This window comes from Dryobates pubescens, chromosome 9, assembly GCF_014839835.1.
Source record: "Dryobates pubescens isolate bDryPub1 chromosome 9, bDryPub1.pri, whole genome shotgun sequence".
Classification (NCBI taxonomy): domain Eukaryota; kingdom Metazoa; phylum Chordata; class Aves; order Piciformes; family Picidae; genus Dryobates; species Dryobates pubescens.
In genome coordinates this window covers 27,307,786-27,324,165 of record NC_071620.1, presented here as the reverse complement: position 1 = coordinate 27,324,165, position 16,380 = coordinate 27,307,786, and the positions used below count along the sequence as shown (strand labels likewise).

Here is a 16,380-nt window from a genome sequence, read left to right as displayed (position 1 = left end):
CAAAGGTTGTGTTGTTAACAAAGATTGTGTATAATTCGTACTTACAGAATCCCATCATGGTGGGGGTCACAAGGGACCTCTGGAGGTCATCTAGTCCAACCACCCAGATCAGTTTGCCCAGGACTGCAGTGTCCAGACAGGTTTGGACTTTCTCCAAAGAAGGAGACTCCACAGCTTCTCTGGGGAGTCTGGTTCAGAACTCTGGGACCCTTACAGGAAAGAAGTTTTCCCTCATACTCAGATGAAAGTCCTGGGTTCCAGTTTGTGCCTGTTGCTCCTTGTCCTATCCCTGGGTACCACTGAAAAGAATCTGGCCCCATCCTTTTGCTTCTCACCTTTTAGCTATTGATAAGCATTAAGAAGATCCCCTCTCCAGGCTAAACAGCCCAAGGTGTTTCAGCTTTTCTGCTTCAGAGAGATGCTCCATTCTCTTCAGCATCTTTGTAGTCCTCTCCTGGACTCTCTACAGTAGTTCCCTGTCCCTCTTGAACTGGATAGCTCAGAACTCGTGCCAATACTCCAGCTGTGGCCTCATTAGGGCAGATTAAAGGGGCAGGAGAACCTCCCTCAACCTGCTGGTCACGCTCTTCCAAACACACCCCAGGATACCATTGGCCTTCCTGGCCACAAGAGTACTGAAATACTGCCAAAGTTTTGTCTATCAAAGCTACAAACACCTGTACTGGAAGAAAAACTTTCTCATTGTGTCATGCTGATTTCCACCTTCCACTCTGTTCTGTGATGAAGCCAGTCCACGCTTGCTGCTGCAATTAGAAAGCAGCTCTGTCCTCTTGGAATCAGCATTAAACCTTAACAGGCAGGAGGGTCAGGTAAAGTGTGTGTGTCTCTGAAGCTGAATGAGGTGGATTGTTCCATGCTATTTCCCTGACTTGTTCAGAATTTGTGTTTCTCATACCTCTTCAAATGGTGCTGTTACTCTGTACTTACTTTGTTTTCTTCCTCTCCTCCACAACAGCCAGAACGGGACCTGTACAGTGTCCAGACGCCAGAACACCATCCAGGAGCTTCTGCAAAACTGTTCAGATTGCCTGATGCGAGCGGAGCTCATTGTGCAACCTGTGAGTGCTGCTGCTGCTTCTTATCAACAGCAACTGGGAATGTTAGAGGGAACAAGTGCTGTGGTGTTAGCTGGACTCTGCTTCTTCCTCTCTTTCAGCTCTTTGTGTGAGGCAACTGGGAGTGGAGCAGCAAACCTTTTTCCTGGGTCTGCAGTCAGTGTTTGGTAAAACTGGCTGAAATGCATTTGGTTAAGGGCAGGTGGACTTCTTGTTTTCTTAGAAAACCACAGCTCACTCTTCAAACACATTTTACTGCAGCTTATTTTTCAGTCTGGATCAAGACTACTGTCAGTGTCGGGGGTTAACATATGACCACTTACACTCTCCTAGTGTGTCCTGTAGAATATCATCTTCATTTTCTGGCCCATGATTAACCTTCATTACCTTCATTTTTCCAGATGATTTCTAAAGAAAAAAATGAAACTAGATTAAAATCTTCTTGACTGTGTCATCCCAAATGCTCACAGAGGATCTTTGCTGCACTGATTCAAACCCATAGTGCCAGGGGGTGGGTTATTCACTGCCCCTAGTCCTGGTGAAGGTAGGATGTGCTCTGTTCCTGCTGAAGGCAGAAGATGTGTGGGGTGGTGAGTGCATCCTGCTGTTGAGGCTACTGAGATGCCAAACCCATTCACAGTTCTGGCAGTAGATACTATTTAGAGCACACTTTTGAACCCTTGTGGAGAGAATTCTTTCAGGAATGAACTCTGTGGTTAGCAGTTTGTTTCCTTTTTGCAGATTCAGTACATTTGTTTCTATCAATGCCAGAGTAAATAACTGCCTCTTGTTAGGGATTAATATTATTCCAGTAAAGTTAAAAGAAAGTGATACTTAGTTCTGGCTTGGTGCAGCAGCATACGTTGCTTGCTTTGGTTTTTGCTTTGGAAGGGACAAAGCAGTGAGGTCCATCAGCATTTTAATTACAATAGGAAATCGCAGCAGGGTTATGTTTTGTTTGGCATGGCTGTGTCAGGGTGGGATGAGATCAAAAAGCTTGCTTGAAGCACCATGACCATGCTGGGCCACTGCACTGAGTGGACTCATGGAGAATTTGCCCAGACTTTGGGTGGTGAGGTGGACTGCAAATATAACAGGGCATGGCGCTGCTTCCAGGCGGACAAGCTGCAGCATTTTTTCAGGGGAGAGAAGACTCAGAACCTCAGGGAAACTTGGGAAAATTCAGGAACAATATCCACCAGCTCCCCACAGGATGGTGTTTGCCTCTCATCCTCTAAACAGAAAATGATAAGGTTTTAAAAACATAGCACACTGTGTGAAGCCATGGCTCAATAAACATGGACCAGGATATGATGTTCTTTACAGAAAGGTTTGGTTGGTATCACATGTTAATATTTTTCTGTCATGTTTTATTTGTAATAAGGACTTTCCAGTGATTGTGGATCCTCTGTTAGTTGCCCTTCTGCCAGTTAAAACTGGCCATCTGAAACCTAGCAGTTGAAAACTGTCATGATTTCATGCTTCTTAAAAATAGTTAGCCTTCACAATGTCTCTTAAAACAAGCAAGTTGAAACTTAGGTAGTGAATATTTAATCTCCCATCTCTCTCTCTCTTTTATGTTTGTTTTAGGAATTGAAATATGGAGATGGTGTCCAGATTAGAGGGAACAGAGATCTGGAAGAGTGTTTTGCCCAAGCAAATGACCAAATGGATATTCTGGATGGGCTGATCAGAGAGATGAGGCAGATGGGCCAGCCCTGTGACATGTATCAGAAAAGGTATTACCAGGGAACACTGAGGGGAGGGAATGCAGCTGATTAAAGTTTGTGGTAGCTGAAGTGCTCACCTTCCCTGGTGCTGCAGGGTGTGTCAGAAAGCAATTATGTAGAACTAATTCTGGGACATGGTAACATGGAGAAGGGCCTTGCAGTAATACATTCCACACAAAATTTCACATCTTGGTTGTCCCTGTGAAATTTCAGTCAATGTATTTCCACAACCTGTACTTTCAGCACTTTGTCTGGAATGGGGGTCCAGTAGGAAAGATGAGTTGTGTTGTCTCTGGGTTCTCTGGGTATTATCTTCATAGATGGTAAGTGATTCCTTCCCTTTCAGGCTGCTTCAACTTCAAGAGCAAATGCGTGCCCTGTACAAAGCCATCAGCGTTCCCCGTGCCAGGAGGGCCAGCTCCAAAGGTGGCGGTTGCTACTCCTCTCAGAGTGGCTCAGGGTGGGATGAGTACACGAAACGTGTCACAAGTGAATGTCTGAGCTGGATGAGGCAGCAGAAGGTAAAGCTTTGCAAAACCCAGAGACAGTGCTACGACCTGGTGGTGTTTATGAATGTCACCTCAGCGGTAGCAGTGTTTTGGGTGCCAGCAGAAGATGAAAAGTACACATGAGCGCTCATACATTATTCCATGTTCCTTTTGTGGGTTCTCCTTTTCTTTCAGTGTTGTGCATATAGTGAATTTCCACTGAAATGTGAATGTGGTTTTGGTTCTTTTGCAGAGGAAAAGGCGTTGAAGTTGCATTCAAAAGCTAAATGAGACATAAGTCAACATAACAAAAGGCACTGGCATGTTTGTGTTAGAGATTATTTCACTCAATATTTCCTTCCTTCCTTTCACAGATTTCCTTTTTGATTCATACTTATTTTAACCCTTTCCACAGATACTGGAACACCTCTGCTGTGAGGACAAACAGGGATTGTTCAAATGGGAGAAGAAGGCTTCAGGGAGACATTGCTGTGGCCTTTCAGTACTTAAAGGGGCTGATAAGAAAGACAGGAATGGACTTTTTAGCGGGGCCTGTTGTGACAGGACAAGGGGTGATGCCTTTAAACTAAAGAGAGGACATTAAGACTAGATCTAATTTTCACACTGAGGGTAGTGAAACACTGGCCCTGGTTGACCAGAGAAATGGAAGATGCCCCATCCATGCAAACATTCCTGTAGGTTGCTTGGGGCTCTGAGCAACCTACTCTAGTTGAAGATGTCCCTGTTAACTGCAGGAGTGGTTGATTAGCTTATGTCCAAAGATTGTTCCAACTCTAACCATTATATAATTCTTCAGGACCAGCTTCAGCATTTTAACTGTTGTCTAGTATTTTACAGTATTCTCTCCCTCTGTCCTTATCACAGTGGGAGCCAGAAGCTAGAGCTGGGTGCCACAGGACTGGGCTTTCAGAAATCACTGCTGAAATGCACACACAAATCCTGAAGTTGCTCTCTGTTGCATTCCCAGAATAAATATACCTCTGCACATCTGTTGGTGGTGTGACCTGGAGTAGAAGACACCCATTGAGAGCCCCTAGTCTCTTGTTATGCTGCTGATGTGCAAACTGTGTTGGTAGTTGGACAAGCTGTTTCTGAGAGGGAGGATGGAACAAGGTGGCTGAAGTTAAACTTTGCAGACTGCCTGTGAATGGAAATTGTATTATTGGTATTTGTCTTTATTAGGTTGTTGCTTAATCATACTGTCTTTATCTGCACACCGTGTTTGCCAGGCAGCTGTTATGCAACTCAGATGAGGAGGGGAGAGCTCTGTATAGTTCTTATACTTTTATATGAGTGCTAGTCATAGCCAGTTCCTTCAGTGCTCTCCCATAGCCTGGAGGAAGTTTTAGAGGAAGAAAGGGAAATTAAGATGCACTCCTTGAATGTTAACATGTAGAAGTGTTATGCCCAGGCACCAGTAGATAGGATTGCTGTGTGCACATTGTGAGATAGAAGGCCAAGTGTCAGGCCTGCCACAGGTTGAGGGGTGATGTTGGGCAGACACTGGGCACTTTTCCAGTGATGAAAGGCAGTGAACATGCTGCACCTCCAAAGAGTTCACATTATACCATAGACACCCCATGGTAAGCACAGGCAGCGTAAGCAAGCACGGTGTAGCTGTATTCCCACACAAATTCTCCTGTGAAAGTAAAAGGCTTGTGCTTTCTCCCTTTTGAAGTCCTTAAGGCAGTGCTGAGGTGGGGACAGTAAGCACTCAGCTCCCTGTTGGGCCTTTGGGGTTTCTTTAGGGAAAATCTATTTTTGACTTTCCACCACTTCTCTTTCCGTCGTGTCTCACTGTGTCCCATTATCTGCTTACATTGGGACTGGGGTAATGTTCACCTTGGTAATGCCGTGAGATGTGGGGGGAAAAGGTCTGAGCATCTGAGGATTTATGCTGGTGTTTTGTTGTGATCTGTCTGAATAGATTGCTGGCAGGAGAATCAGGTGTGTCAGATTTCTAGTGTGGAACGGGGAAAGTGCAGTGAAATCCAGACAGCCTTTGTTTGCTTACTGGCAGCCAGCCATAGTTGCCACTGTTCCTCCAGACTCTTTGGATATTAATTATAATGAGAAGGGTCAAAGTCCTCTAACTTTTAGATGGCTGAATGCAAAATGGTTTTGTTTCTTGGATTGTTTTCAATGCTGCCTTTGAACCTCTATGCTTGAGTATGGTTCAGGCTTTATTGTCAGCTGTTGCCTCATTGAGATTTGGCTTCAGGCTGGTAATAAGCAAACTCAGTCCCAGCCTAGGATGAAGTTACATACTACACACATGCGCAGACAAGCATTCAGATACAGAATCTGTCTTTGTAGCAGGAAAGGTGGAGTTTGAGGAGGTGATGTGGGAATTCAGTGGCTTTTAGAATGTCAATGAAACAACAGCAGTCAGGTAGCTTTTGAGTCCATAATTACCCAGGTGTATCGCTGTGTTTCAAAGGCTGTTCCTAGATATTTTCACCCTGCATCCTACAATAAATGTTGCCCAGATGCAGGACAAACAGCATGTTCAATAATGACTTCTGCTCTTTTGTCTAATTTGACTGAATTTAACTGAAGTTATTGGAGTGGAGTTGAAATTATTTGAAATGGAAATGTAGTATATGGAGCTACAGAACTCAGCTCTGGGTGTTTTCACAGGAATTCCATGAAATCATAATTCGTTTTCAGACTGATAAGAATGTAATGCTACTGCAAAAGAGCAGTTTGGTCCAAAGAAAATAGATGAAAGTACACTAACAAGTGTGCTTCATCTAGTCTAATTTTAAGCATCTTTAAGATTTCCCCCTACTTTGTTTCTTCTGCTTTGGGAGCTTGTCACACTGTTTTGAGCAATGACAATACAAAGAAATTGTATCTCCCTATTCCAAACCTGCCTTTGTCCAGTTCTACTTTCTACCACACAGTCGTGTTTAGTTCAGTTCAGCTCTTTTATGCTTCGATTTAGTTGGAAGTGAAAGTACAAATGCTGTCTCTTTCTCCTAGACTGAAATGGAGCTAGTGAAATGGGGCTTTGATGCCGCATCCATTGAGCAGCAAATTGGTGACCACAGAAGAACTCACAATGCCATCGGGGACTATCGCTGGCACTTGGACAAAGTCAAAACAGATCTGGTAATTACTGTCTTCCCTTACAGGTAGCTTAGTCTAGGCTCACTGCTCTTCCTCTACAGAGAAGAAAGCTGAGTAGCTCAGTTTCTCTTCAGAAAACCCTAGTGTAATGATAGCAACCACTTGCAGCCCTAGTCTTTGTTATTTCATGGGTTTGTGCTCCACTTCTTTCCCCAGAATTTTAAGCTGAAAATGTAGTAGCTCTTTAACATTTTGTGTTGTAGACCAAGGCTGCAGCTTTTTCTATGAGAAGAATGGCTGGGAATGATTATTATTGCTTTCTATGTTAACCCATTACAATATGTTAAAATAAAGTGAAAGGGTTAAGTGGGTGCTTAAATACAGCCTTGAGTAATGAGGAAGTTGCTGTGGAAAATGCCCAAATTCTGGGCTAAGCTTAGAGCTTTTCTATTCTTTTCTCCTCTGAGAGGAAAAGGAGATTCAGTGGCCTTTCTCCTGCACTGAATTTTCTTGCCTGCATGGATTTATTGTTGAAAGAGATCCTGGTACAGAGTTGGTCTCGACATAGTATTCTCCCAGTCAGTTTTCTAGACATAATTCAGGGCTCAGCACAGGGCAGAAACAGTTCCTAATTATAGTTTTGATGTGGTGACCCTGAGAAAACTCACATCTAGTAAATTCCTGTTGCTGTAGCCTCTATGTGCAGAAGGAGATCCAGTTTGGGGAGCTATTTTGGTATTGCAGAGGTCATGTTCAACCTGCTTATGTACTGAGCATCCCTGAGGGAAATAGGCTTGTATAAAACCACGGCTTGGACTTCTGCACCACTGGAGTACCACATGATCTGCTTCTCAGGTGATGTCTCTTGCAGGCATTTGCAAGTCACCACCTGTATTTATAGCATTAGGATACATTTTAAAGAGAAAATTGGCAAAGGGGCATCTTGTAAAAGGCTCATTGAATATTTGCTATCTCTGTTTCAGCGGGAAAAGGCCGCGGTTCACCAGCTGGAGGAAGAATATGAAGGACTACTGGTAAGCATGAGATGTGTTCAGTTCTGGTACCCTCTGTGACGAATGATCTTTTAGCTTTCTTAACACCAGTGTGATAGTCAACAGACATTTCAGATTTCAACAGAGTGCCAGAGCCATAGTTAAATATTTCTATTCAGTCAGTAAACTGACAGTTGAAGTTCAGTTTGAGTTACAAACTTGAGATTAATTCATTGCACACACTTGAGGTTAACTCAGTATATGACTGACTTATCCACACAAGGTATTTTCTAGTTTGCACACAGAGAAGGGAGTTTGTCTCCATGTCTGCTACACCTGTGCTTGAAAGGATTTTCATTAGCTGCTGACTCCAGGTTCTTGTTCTGTAAATGTAGACATGTTATCCACTGTCCATTGCCAGCAGGTTTTAGAGATTAAAGTGAGGTTTACTGTTATTTTAGTTTAAAAAAGAACAAAAAAAGATGTGCTGTACTCCTGATTTTTCCTTCTCCACCTAGCACAGGCATTTCTGTGTTTGTAGCTTCTCATTTGTGGAATTCCTTGCAGAAATACTCATTTGAGAGAATGGATCAGCTCCGACAATTCCAGAACCTCATCCAAGCCACCAGCAGAGAGATCATGTGGATCAATGACTGTGAAGAAGAGGAGCTTCTCTATGACTGGAGTGACAGGAACACTGACATTGCCAGGAAGCAGGAGGCCTTTTCTGTAAGACAGCTCAACCTCCCCATGATTTCCATGGGGAAATCCCTCTTTTGGGATAGCAAAAGAGAAACAGCCTGCCTCGGGGGGAACTAATCACAAGATGGGCATTTCTTCACTCTTTTGAAGTTCCTGGGGATTTCTACCAACATTTTTGTATTAAGTACTGTGTGACAGCCTTTTGAGTCAAGACTGGACATCTGTTGGAATATTGTGTTCCCATTCAAACCAATTGTCATGGTCTCTTTTGACCTTGGCTGGCTTTACCAGCACAGTCCACTGTGGATTATCAATCATACAGATACTGTGCCCACAGTCATTAGGTTGGCATGCCAAACTAAGGGACTTGAATCAAGCAGTTTAATTCTCCCTCTTAGGTTTATGTAGGGGGTAAGAGGTCCCTGTATTTGGCCCTGACATCTGCCACCAGAAAGTGGAACTATAACAGAGGGAGGGAACTGCTCTCTTCCTCTGATGGTTTTGCAAGCAGCATTTTGAGTGCGTGGTCAGAGGTAGTTTGCACCACTCCTCTTCTGTGTGCATGCAGGGAAACAGAGCATGTGCATTTCTTTAACTAATACTGGTGCTGATCAACAAATTGAAAAGGAGTGAAAATACATGCTATTAAGGAGGCACCTTTTGGTTTTAGTTTAGTTCTGGATGCTGCAAAATGCATTTTTGCTTCCATCATTCCTAGGAAGGGCAGAACTTTGGGTGTGTGAAAAAGCAAGTCTAGAACTGAGATGACGGTAGCTTCTTTGGTTCTACTGTCTTCATAATTAACTGCAGTACACTGAATAAAAATTACTATGTAGTGTTAGCTAGGATAGTTTTACATTATCACAACTCTCTGGACAATCTTAAGTCAGTCATCCTGTGCAGTGTATGTCTGGGGCCTTGTTTAATGCTGTGTTTTGGATGTTTAGAAACGGATGAGTGAACTGGAGCTTAAAGAAAAAGAACTCAACAAGCTAAAGCAAGAAAGTGACCAGCTAGTGCTCAACCAGCACCCTGCTTCGGACAAAATTGAGGTGAGTTAGGCTTTGTGTGGTTTCACTTGCTCCTTTAGTTGCTGCATGAAAAAAATTCACAGTGCAAATCTGCAAATGCAGTGCTAAGGGATGCATATTAGCACTCACTAGACTTGGTGGAGTTAGATAGTGGTTGGACTGGATGATTTTTTTGGTCTTCTCCAACCAAAATGATTCTGTGACTCTATGAAATGAATGCTGCGTTGGGACCTGAGAAGGGTTTGCCTGCCAAAAATCCTATCTATTTTTATCCAGCTGTATGAGCTGCTCTAATAAATGTTTCTTCCTTCCTCAACAAACCTGCCTACAACAACTGCACGCTTCTTAAGTGCTCTGGGGAGAGCTCTCATTGCTATCAAATTTGATGACAGACACACATAAAAATTTATACAAGGCTTAAAGAGTTGTCTGAGTGTATTGAAAGTACTGTTTCTCATAAGAGCTGACTACAGTGCAGCTGAATTTATGGTAGGAAGGCATAGCATTGGTCTTCTGCTATCTTTCCAGGCATGTTCTGAAGAAAACCACACCCTTTACTGAGGGTTTATATTTAATCCAGGTGCAAATACTTTCTGCAACTGAAATTCAGAGCATATTTCTATAGCTTAGCCAAGAAAGTATTGCTTTCACAGCTTAGTATACATTTACCTTTTAATTAAAAAGGCTGCAACCATTTGGAAAATCTCACTGTATTAGGAAATACTGTAGTACTTACAGTTTTAAGAGTGCATAAGAACACTCAAACTTAACTAAAATAGACTAATAGGAAAGTAGGAGCCCTTTCTGCCTTCTACTTAACTGACTGGATTGTGGTTTTTTGTTTGTTTGCTTTCTCAGCCTCCCATACTCATTTATGTTGAGTGGAAACTGAGACACTTTTTGAACTGGGGTATCTCAAAGAAAACCAGGCCACCCCTCCCACCCCCCAGAATAATCAGCAGGCCTGAAATGAAGGTTCTCAGCTGGCACATGGGAGGCCCAGTTCAGCTCCCCATGTTCCCTCCACACTTGAAAGGCAAGGTTCCCCAGTAGCTCTTGGCTGGCAACCTTGGAGGAGAGCTTGCTATTTTTCAAAGCAGTGAATGCCCCCTCAGAGCTGGCCTCTAGGTCCCCAGCTGCCCTGAAAACAAACTGCCCCAAAACCTTGAGATTTCAGGGCATCTGTCTGTGCCAGTGGGGCTGCAAGGAGATGGCAGCCTTTGCACCCAACTGTCTTAGAGAAATGTGGTTATAAATCAAGGCCACACTTGGTGCCATGGTCTAGTCATGAGGTCTGTGGAGACAGGTTGGACTCGATGATCCTCGAGGTCTCTTCCAACCTTAGTTAAACTGTGATACTGTGATACTGTTATGTTTCTCCTATTTCATCTGTTGTCAGTTTCTGCCTTAAAGGAAAGATCATTGTACGCTCCAGCAGTGAATTTTCTAAAGAGTATGTGTAAAGAATGTGTGTCATTTTCTAAAGAATAGACTTGAAGACTGCTTGAGAAGTTTAAATTTAAAAACAACCATCATAGAACCACAGGATTGCTTGGGTTGGAAAAGACCTTAAAGATCATCTAGTTCCCCTCAAATACTAGAAGGCTGCTCTAAGGTCTCCCTGGAGCCTTCTCTCCTCCTGAAGAACCCAAACTCTTTCAGCCTGTCTTCATAGCAGAGGTGCTCCAGCCCTCTGATCATCTTTGTGGCCCTCCTCTGGACCCTCTCTAACAGTTCCGTGTCTTCCTGTGGCTCCAGAGCTGGATCATAGGAAAAACACATCTGACAGTGTTCCTTGGAAGAAAGAGAACATTACAATTTGCAGTTGAAATATTTTACTTGCATCACAGCTTGTGCATTTCACCCCTTTTTGTTCATGTAGTCGGGCTGTATGCTGATCAAACAAAACTCAAGTCATGAACAAATCTCTCTCCACACCCCATAAGACAGTATTTAACTCATGGTACTTAGAAGCTGGGGAACTATTTGCATGAGTTAAATTATTCTGGGATGCATTAATTTGGTTTAGCAGCTTTTTCATTTGCATTTATGTGGAGCATAAATAGTTTTGTTTGAGTCTAGGTACAGGAGAGATCTGTACAGTGGTTTGAGTTCTGTGCATTGCTGGTTTTATTAGGCCTACATGGATACATTACAAACTCAGTGGAGCTGGATTCTTCAGATCACCAAATGCATTGATGTTCACCTGAAAGAGAATGCAGCTTACTTTCAGGTGAGTAGTTATGTGGAGGATTCACACCACTTGTGTTTTAAGTGTGAATCCCATCACAGATATTTTTTAACTGTAGCAAGATGTTTCTAAATCCATGCATGATTGTGGGTAACACACAGTTACCGTGTTGTAAACGCTGCCATTCTGTCAGATGGGAGCATTTATTTTTAGCAGACATTTTTAGCAGTCACAACTTTTCTCCTGTAGTTCTTTGAAGAGGCCCAAGCCACAGAGTGCTACCTGAAAAACTTACAAGACTCCATCAGAAAGAAGTTCATCTGCGATAAGAGCATGTCACTGCAGTCTTTGCTGGAGCAGATCAAAGAGCTAGAGGTACTGTCACACCCACCTGACAGGTTATGTTCTGCTTTTCTTGGAAATCAGTTGCCCTCTTGAGATAACAAATCTAAACCTAGGTGTACTGCAACATTTACATGTGGTACTGTATGGATTTGAAACCATAATGGTATATTCCTGCCCGTTTCTTAGGGACATCTACAAACACATCAGTGTTATTTCAATTGGGAACTCTGTTTTCCTTTTATATTTGGAATGAGCCCAACAAATCCCCAAGTTTCTGACATGCTAACATTAAAAAAAGGAAGCTTTTTCATTCATAAATGGTAGAAAAGATTTTTACCTCAAAGGATAAAAGCATTTAAGTGATGATTCATCAAGTCACAGTATCAGTCTCTTTGAGAGGACTTACCTCGGTGTTTTGAGCTGAAGATTTGTACATCATGATTTCAGTGCTACAGTTACTGGAGAGAAATTGGTCAGTGATGTAAAAGGGTAATTGATGAAGTCAGGTTTGAGAGTGAACTCAGAACCTATTTCTTGTTGTTGTTAACACTGATGTTATAATAGATTCTTTTCATTTATTCCTGTGTTTCTTATACCTCCCTTTAATCACGTTGCAGATCTGTATGAAAAACATGTTTTGCAAGGTGGTTTTTTTTGATGTTTCTCCCTTCTTTTAAACTGCAGTTTTCCATCATAGGCCAAATTCTAATCCCCCCAGGCACTAAAACAAAGCTTTGCCTCCCATGGGCAGCAGATGTGTCCCTCTCCTGAAAAAAACAAACCCAAATGGTTGGAAGTGGTTGTGTTTCTTTTCATAATGAATTTTTAACATAGAATTAATCTTTGCAGAACGAGCGGGAGAGAATTTTGGAATACAAGAGACAAGTGCAGAGTTTGGTGAATAAATCCAAGAAGATTGTGCAGCTGAAGCCACGCAACCCAGACTACCGGAGTAACAAGCCCATTATCCTCAAGGCTCTGTGTGATTACAAACAGGATCTGGTATTGTATCCCCTTTTTTAGCTGAGACTGAGCATGACTTGAGCTAGAACATGGCAAACTATGTGGTGCACAAACTGCTGAGCTGATAGGCCTAACTTCTTTGTCTGCTTTGGGTCAGCATTTAAATTTCTGTGACTTTTTTGGAATCATGGAGAAACAAGGTAGGTTCTGGTTGTGTAATAAATCTAAATTACTACTATTAGTCCTTTAAATAGTCAGGTAATACTTAGAGTACAATCTAGCTCTGAAAAATCTCATTGATAGGGTCAAATTGCTATACAGATGCTTCCCAACATCTACACCCTTTATTTGGGTGATTGCTCATCTTTCCAGTGTCCTTCTGGGTCCTCAGATCAGCACCTTCTCTAACCAAAGGTGAGGAATTTCCAGTGAGTCATTGGTATCCCCATTTTTTTGCTGGATGAAGCATGCAACTGGTGGTGGTAGATTATTTTCCTCCTCACTACTGTAGCTGCTTTGGTTTATTTCTGTGTTTATTCTTAAAGTAGGCTTAGATACTTTTCTGCTGACATGCTTTCTCCTCACTGGTTCCTAATTACCCAGCTTTTCTGTTCTTTATCTGTAAAACTGGTTTTACTTGATTCTCTAGGTTGTATTTCTGTAGTCAGTTGACTGCTGTGATTTGTTTGCAAGCTGGGGTTTCCACTATCCACTTAGTGTCTGAGCTCTTCCAGACCACATTTTATTCTGGAGACACAGAAGTTCAGCCCACGCAGTGTCACTCCTTGTTGTTACTATAAGCAAAACTAAACAGATTTGGGTAGTGGTTACCTGGCTGCTTGGCCATTGCTCTTACTCTTAAGCAAGCTAAGTTTTGCTCAGATGAAGGTAAACCCAGGACAGTCTGGAGCCTCATGCTCATATCAATGCAGAATCCATGGCTGTCAAAAATGGTATTTACAGGCTGTAAAAGTGTGAGGCAGGTAGAGTCCCATCAGGATAAATGATAGGAGGAGCCTCTTGGATGTGAGTGGCTTGTGACCTGTACCATGACCTGTGGCAGTTGGGGCTGGTGGATGTAACTCTGCCACACTCACATCCAGTCCTCTCAAAATGCAGACACAGCACTAAGCACCCTTACGCCTCCAGCTCACTGGCTCACAGTAATACATGATTGCATTGCTTTCTGTGGCCATGTAACTACCTTCAGTCTTTGTTGTTTGTTATGGAAAGCTCCAGGTCTGATAATCAAGCAGACTGGCAACAGCTCAGAGTGTTCTGTGGCTCCTGTGTGGTTTTCTTCACATGGAAACCAGATTGAGGAAGAAGAGGTTGATCTGTGCTGATCTCTTGCCCCAGTAAGAAGCTTAAGATGCATATCCAGACATGGCAGCTGGAAAGCACTCCCACTTCTGTGATTTGGATGGAACAGGTTGCCCAGAGGGGTGGTGGAAGTCCCATCCCAGGTTTGATGGGGCTCTGAGCCACCTGTTCCAGTTAAAAGTGCCCCTACTTACTGCAGAGGGATTGGACTAAATGGCCTTTAAAGGTCCCTTCCAACCCAAACCAATCATGATTCTATAATTCTATGCTAGCTCTGTCTTCCATGTCTGTTTCTCCTAGAAACCTCATCATACTTAAGAACAAACTGTTGTTCTTCATTCCTTACAGAAAACAGTGCGCAAAGGAGATGAGTGTATCCTGAAGGACAATAACGAGCGCAGCAAGTGGCTGGTGACTGGCCCCGGAGGAGTTGACATGCTGGTGCCATCTGTTAGTCTTATCATCCCACCCCCCAATCCGTTAGCAGTGGATCTTGCTACCAAGTGAGTTACTGCCTGTGTTTGGACACCTATCATTGGGAGTAGATAGAAGAGTTCACTTAAAAGAGCAATAGAATCTGGTCTGTGCCTTGGTCATAGTGCCCCCTACCCTCAAAAATAGTGAGGGATTAAAGTCTACAGGAAACTGATTTCACTAAAACTTGCTGGGATCTAAAAATATTTTAAACTTAAATTCTGTAAGTTTCTTTAAAATCTCCAATAATGAAAGTCATGCATAAATTGATTTCCAGGCATTTTTCAGGTAGAGAGCAAGCCCTGACAGACTCAACATCTGGTAGATGTTTCTTGGATGTTTCGTAGCTATGCTACAAGAATCATGTGTTCTGATTATGTAATTTCTTTTCTCATCAGAATTGAGCAGTACTATGAAGCCATTTTAGCTTTATGGAACCAGCTGTATATCAACATGAAGAGCCTGGTGTCTTGGCATTACTGCATGATTGACATTGAGAAGATCAAAGCGATGACTATTGCCAAGGTAAGACTCCAGCTGGCCTTATCTGTAGACCAGGGATGTCACAGAATCTGAGCATGGTGGGGGTTGGAAAGGACCTCTGGGGATCATCTAGTTCAATCCCCTTGCTAAAGCAGGGTCACCCAGAGCAAGTTGCCCAGGATTGCAATGACCAGACAGGTTTGGAATCTCTCCAGAGAAGACTACACAGCCTTTCTGGGCAGCCTGCTTCGGTGCTCCAGCTCTCTCACAGCTAAGAAGTTTTTCCTCATGTTCAGATGGAATTCTCCTGGATTCGAGCTTGTGCCCCTTTCCCTGTGTGCTGTGACTGGGCACCACTCAAAAGAATTCTTGTCCCCTACCCTTTAGATATTGATAAGGATTGGTAGGATCCCCTCTCAGTCATCTCTGCATTACTGAATGTGCAATTAATTTGTTCCTCAATGATTACATAGTCATAAATCTTCCCCAGTTTCTTCTCTTTTTCCAAATTCTCTCTTTCCTCCTTTCAGCTGAAAACAATGCGCAAGGAGGATTACCAGAAAATAATAACTGACCTGGAGATCCATTACCAAGAATTCCTTAGGAACAGCCAAGGCTCAGAGATGTTTGGTGATGAAGACAAACGGAACATCCAGAGTCAGTTCACGGATGCTCAGAAGCACTACCAGACCTTGATTATACAACTGCCCAATCAACCACGACAGCCACAGACAGGTCTGTTGTACTTCTGGGGTTTGTAGAGACAGAACTGCTTGGGTTTCTTTGTTTTGGGGGTGGTGGTACATTGTGTGAAAATGTTCTCATAAACATATGGATGGAAGTGTGCTCAAGAGTTGTTCTGCTGTCTCTCAGCATAACAAAACTGGCCATGTGCAGGGAAGAGTATGTTTTGTTCTTCCTTCCTTTGGTGTGAATCTGGGAATAGTCCTCCAAAGTTCATGGGGGGAAAATGAGAGGAATGTGGTCCATCTGAAATGTTTTCAGTTATTAGGAAGGAAATCTCTCTGCTGCATTTGAGGAAGTTTCTTATTTGTGAAGGAGAGAAATCAATTCCTTGAACTGGCTGCATAAGGACCCCACATATCTCCTGACAGTTACAGCTTGGTGTTTAAGTCACTTGAGTACTACATTGCCTTTCTTGTGTGTTCTCTGGCAGCTGACATTTACCCAATTAATTTCACAGTGGTTCCAACTGAGGCCTGCCCTGTGGGTTCCTCAAACACCATTATTGTTAATGAGAGAAACCGAGAACACGAGAAGCAGGAGGCCTGGCTGCTGCTGGAGCTTCAGAAACTTCGGCGCCAGATTGAAGCTTCTGAGATCCGGATGGTTCAGAGGGCTCCTCTTGGAATGGATCAAGGGGCTATGCATGACTTTTCAGCCAGGATAAAGGATTTAGAGGTAGCTGTGGATATTTTCCTTTGTGCATCTCAAGCTCACTGTGACTGCTGAGCATACTGCAATGGTA

General features: G+C 43.0%; 1 protein-coding gene across 3 annotated transcripts in view; it reads left to right on the top strand.

Moving 5' to 3' along the window:
- The window catches only part of DSP (desmoplakin), a 42,190-nt gene that overhangs the window by 10,636 nt on the left and 15,174 nt on the right, over positions 1-16,380 (top strand). For all 3 annotated transcript variants that reach the window (XM_054164070.1, XM_054164069.1, XM_054164068.1), the window contains exons 2-15: positions 977-1,079; positions 2,667-2,815; positions 3,153-3,327; positions 6,301-6,429; positions 7,371-7,421; positions 7,947-8,108; positions 9,029-9,133; positions 11,250-11,345; positions 11,553-11,678; positions 12,498-12,650; positions 14,283-14,437; positions 14,807-14,933; positions 15,422-15,626; positions 16,096-16,313. In XM_054164070.1, the coding sequence (XP_054020045.1) occupies positions 977-1,079; positions 2,667-2,815; positions 3,153-3,327; positions 6,301-6,429; positions 7,371-7,421; positions 7,947-8,108; positions 9,029-9,133; positions 11,250-11,345; positions 11,553-11,678; positions 12,498-12,650; positions 14,283-14,437; positions 14,807-14,933; positions 15,422-15,626; positions 16,096-16,313 (1,954 nt within the window). The remainder of the gene's footprint in view (positions 1-976; positions 1,080-2,666; positions 2,816-3,152; positions 3,328-6,300; positions 6,430-7,370; positions 7,422-7,946; positions 8,109-9,028; positions 9,134-11,249; positions 11,346-11,552; positions 11,679-12,497; positions 12,651-14,282; positions 14,438-14,806; positions 14,934-15,421; positions 15,627-16,095; positions 16,314-16,380) is intronic.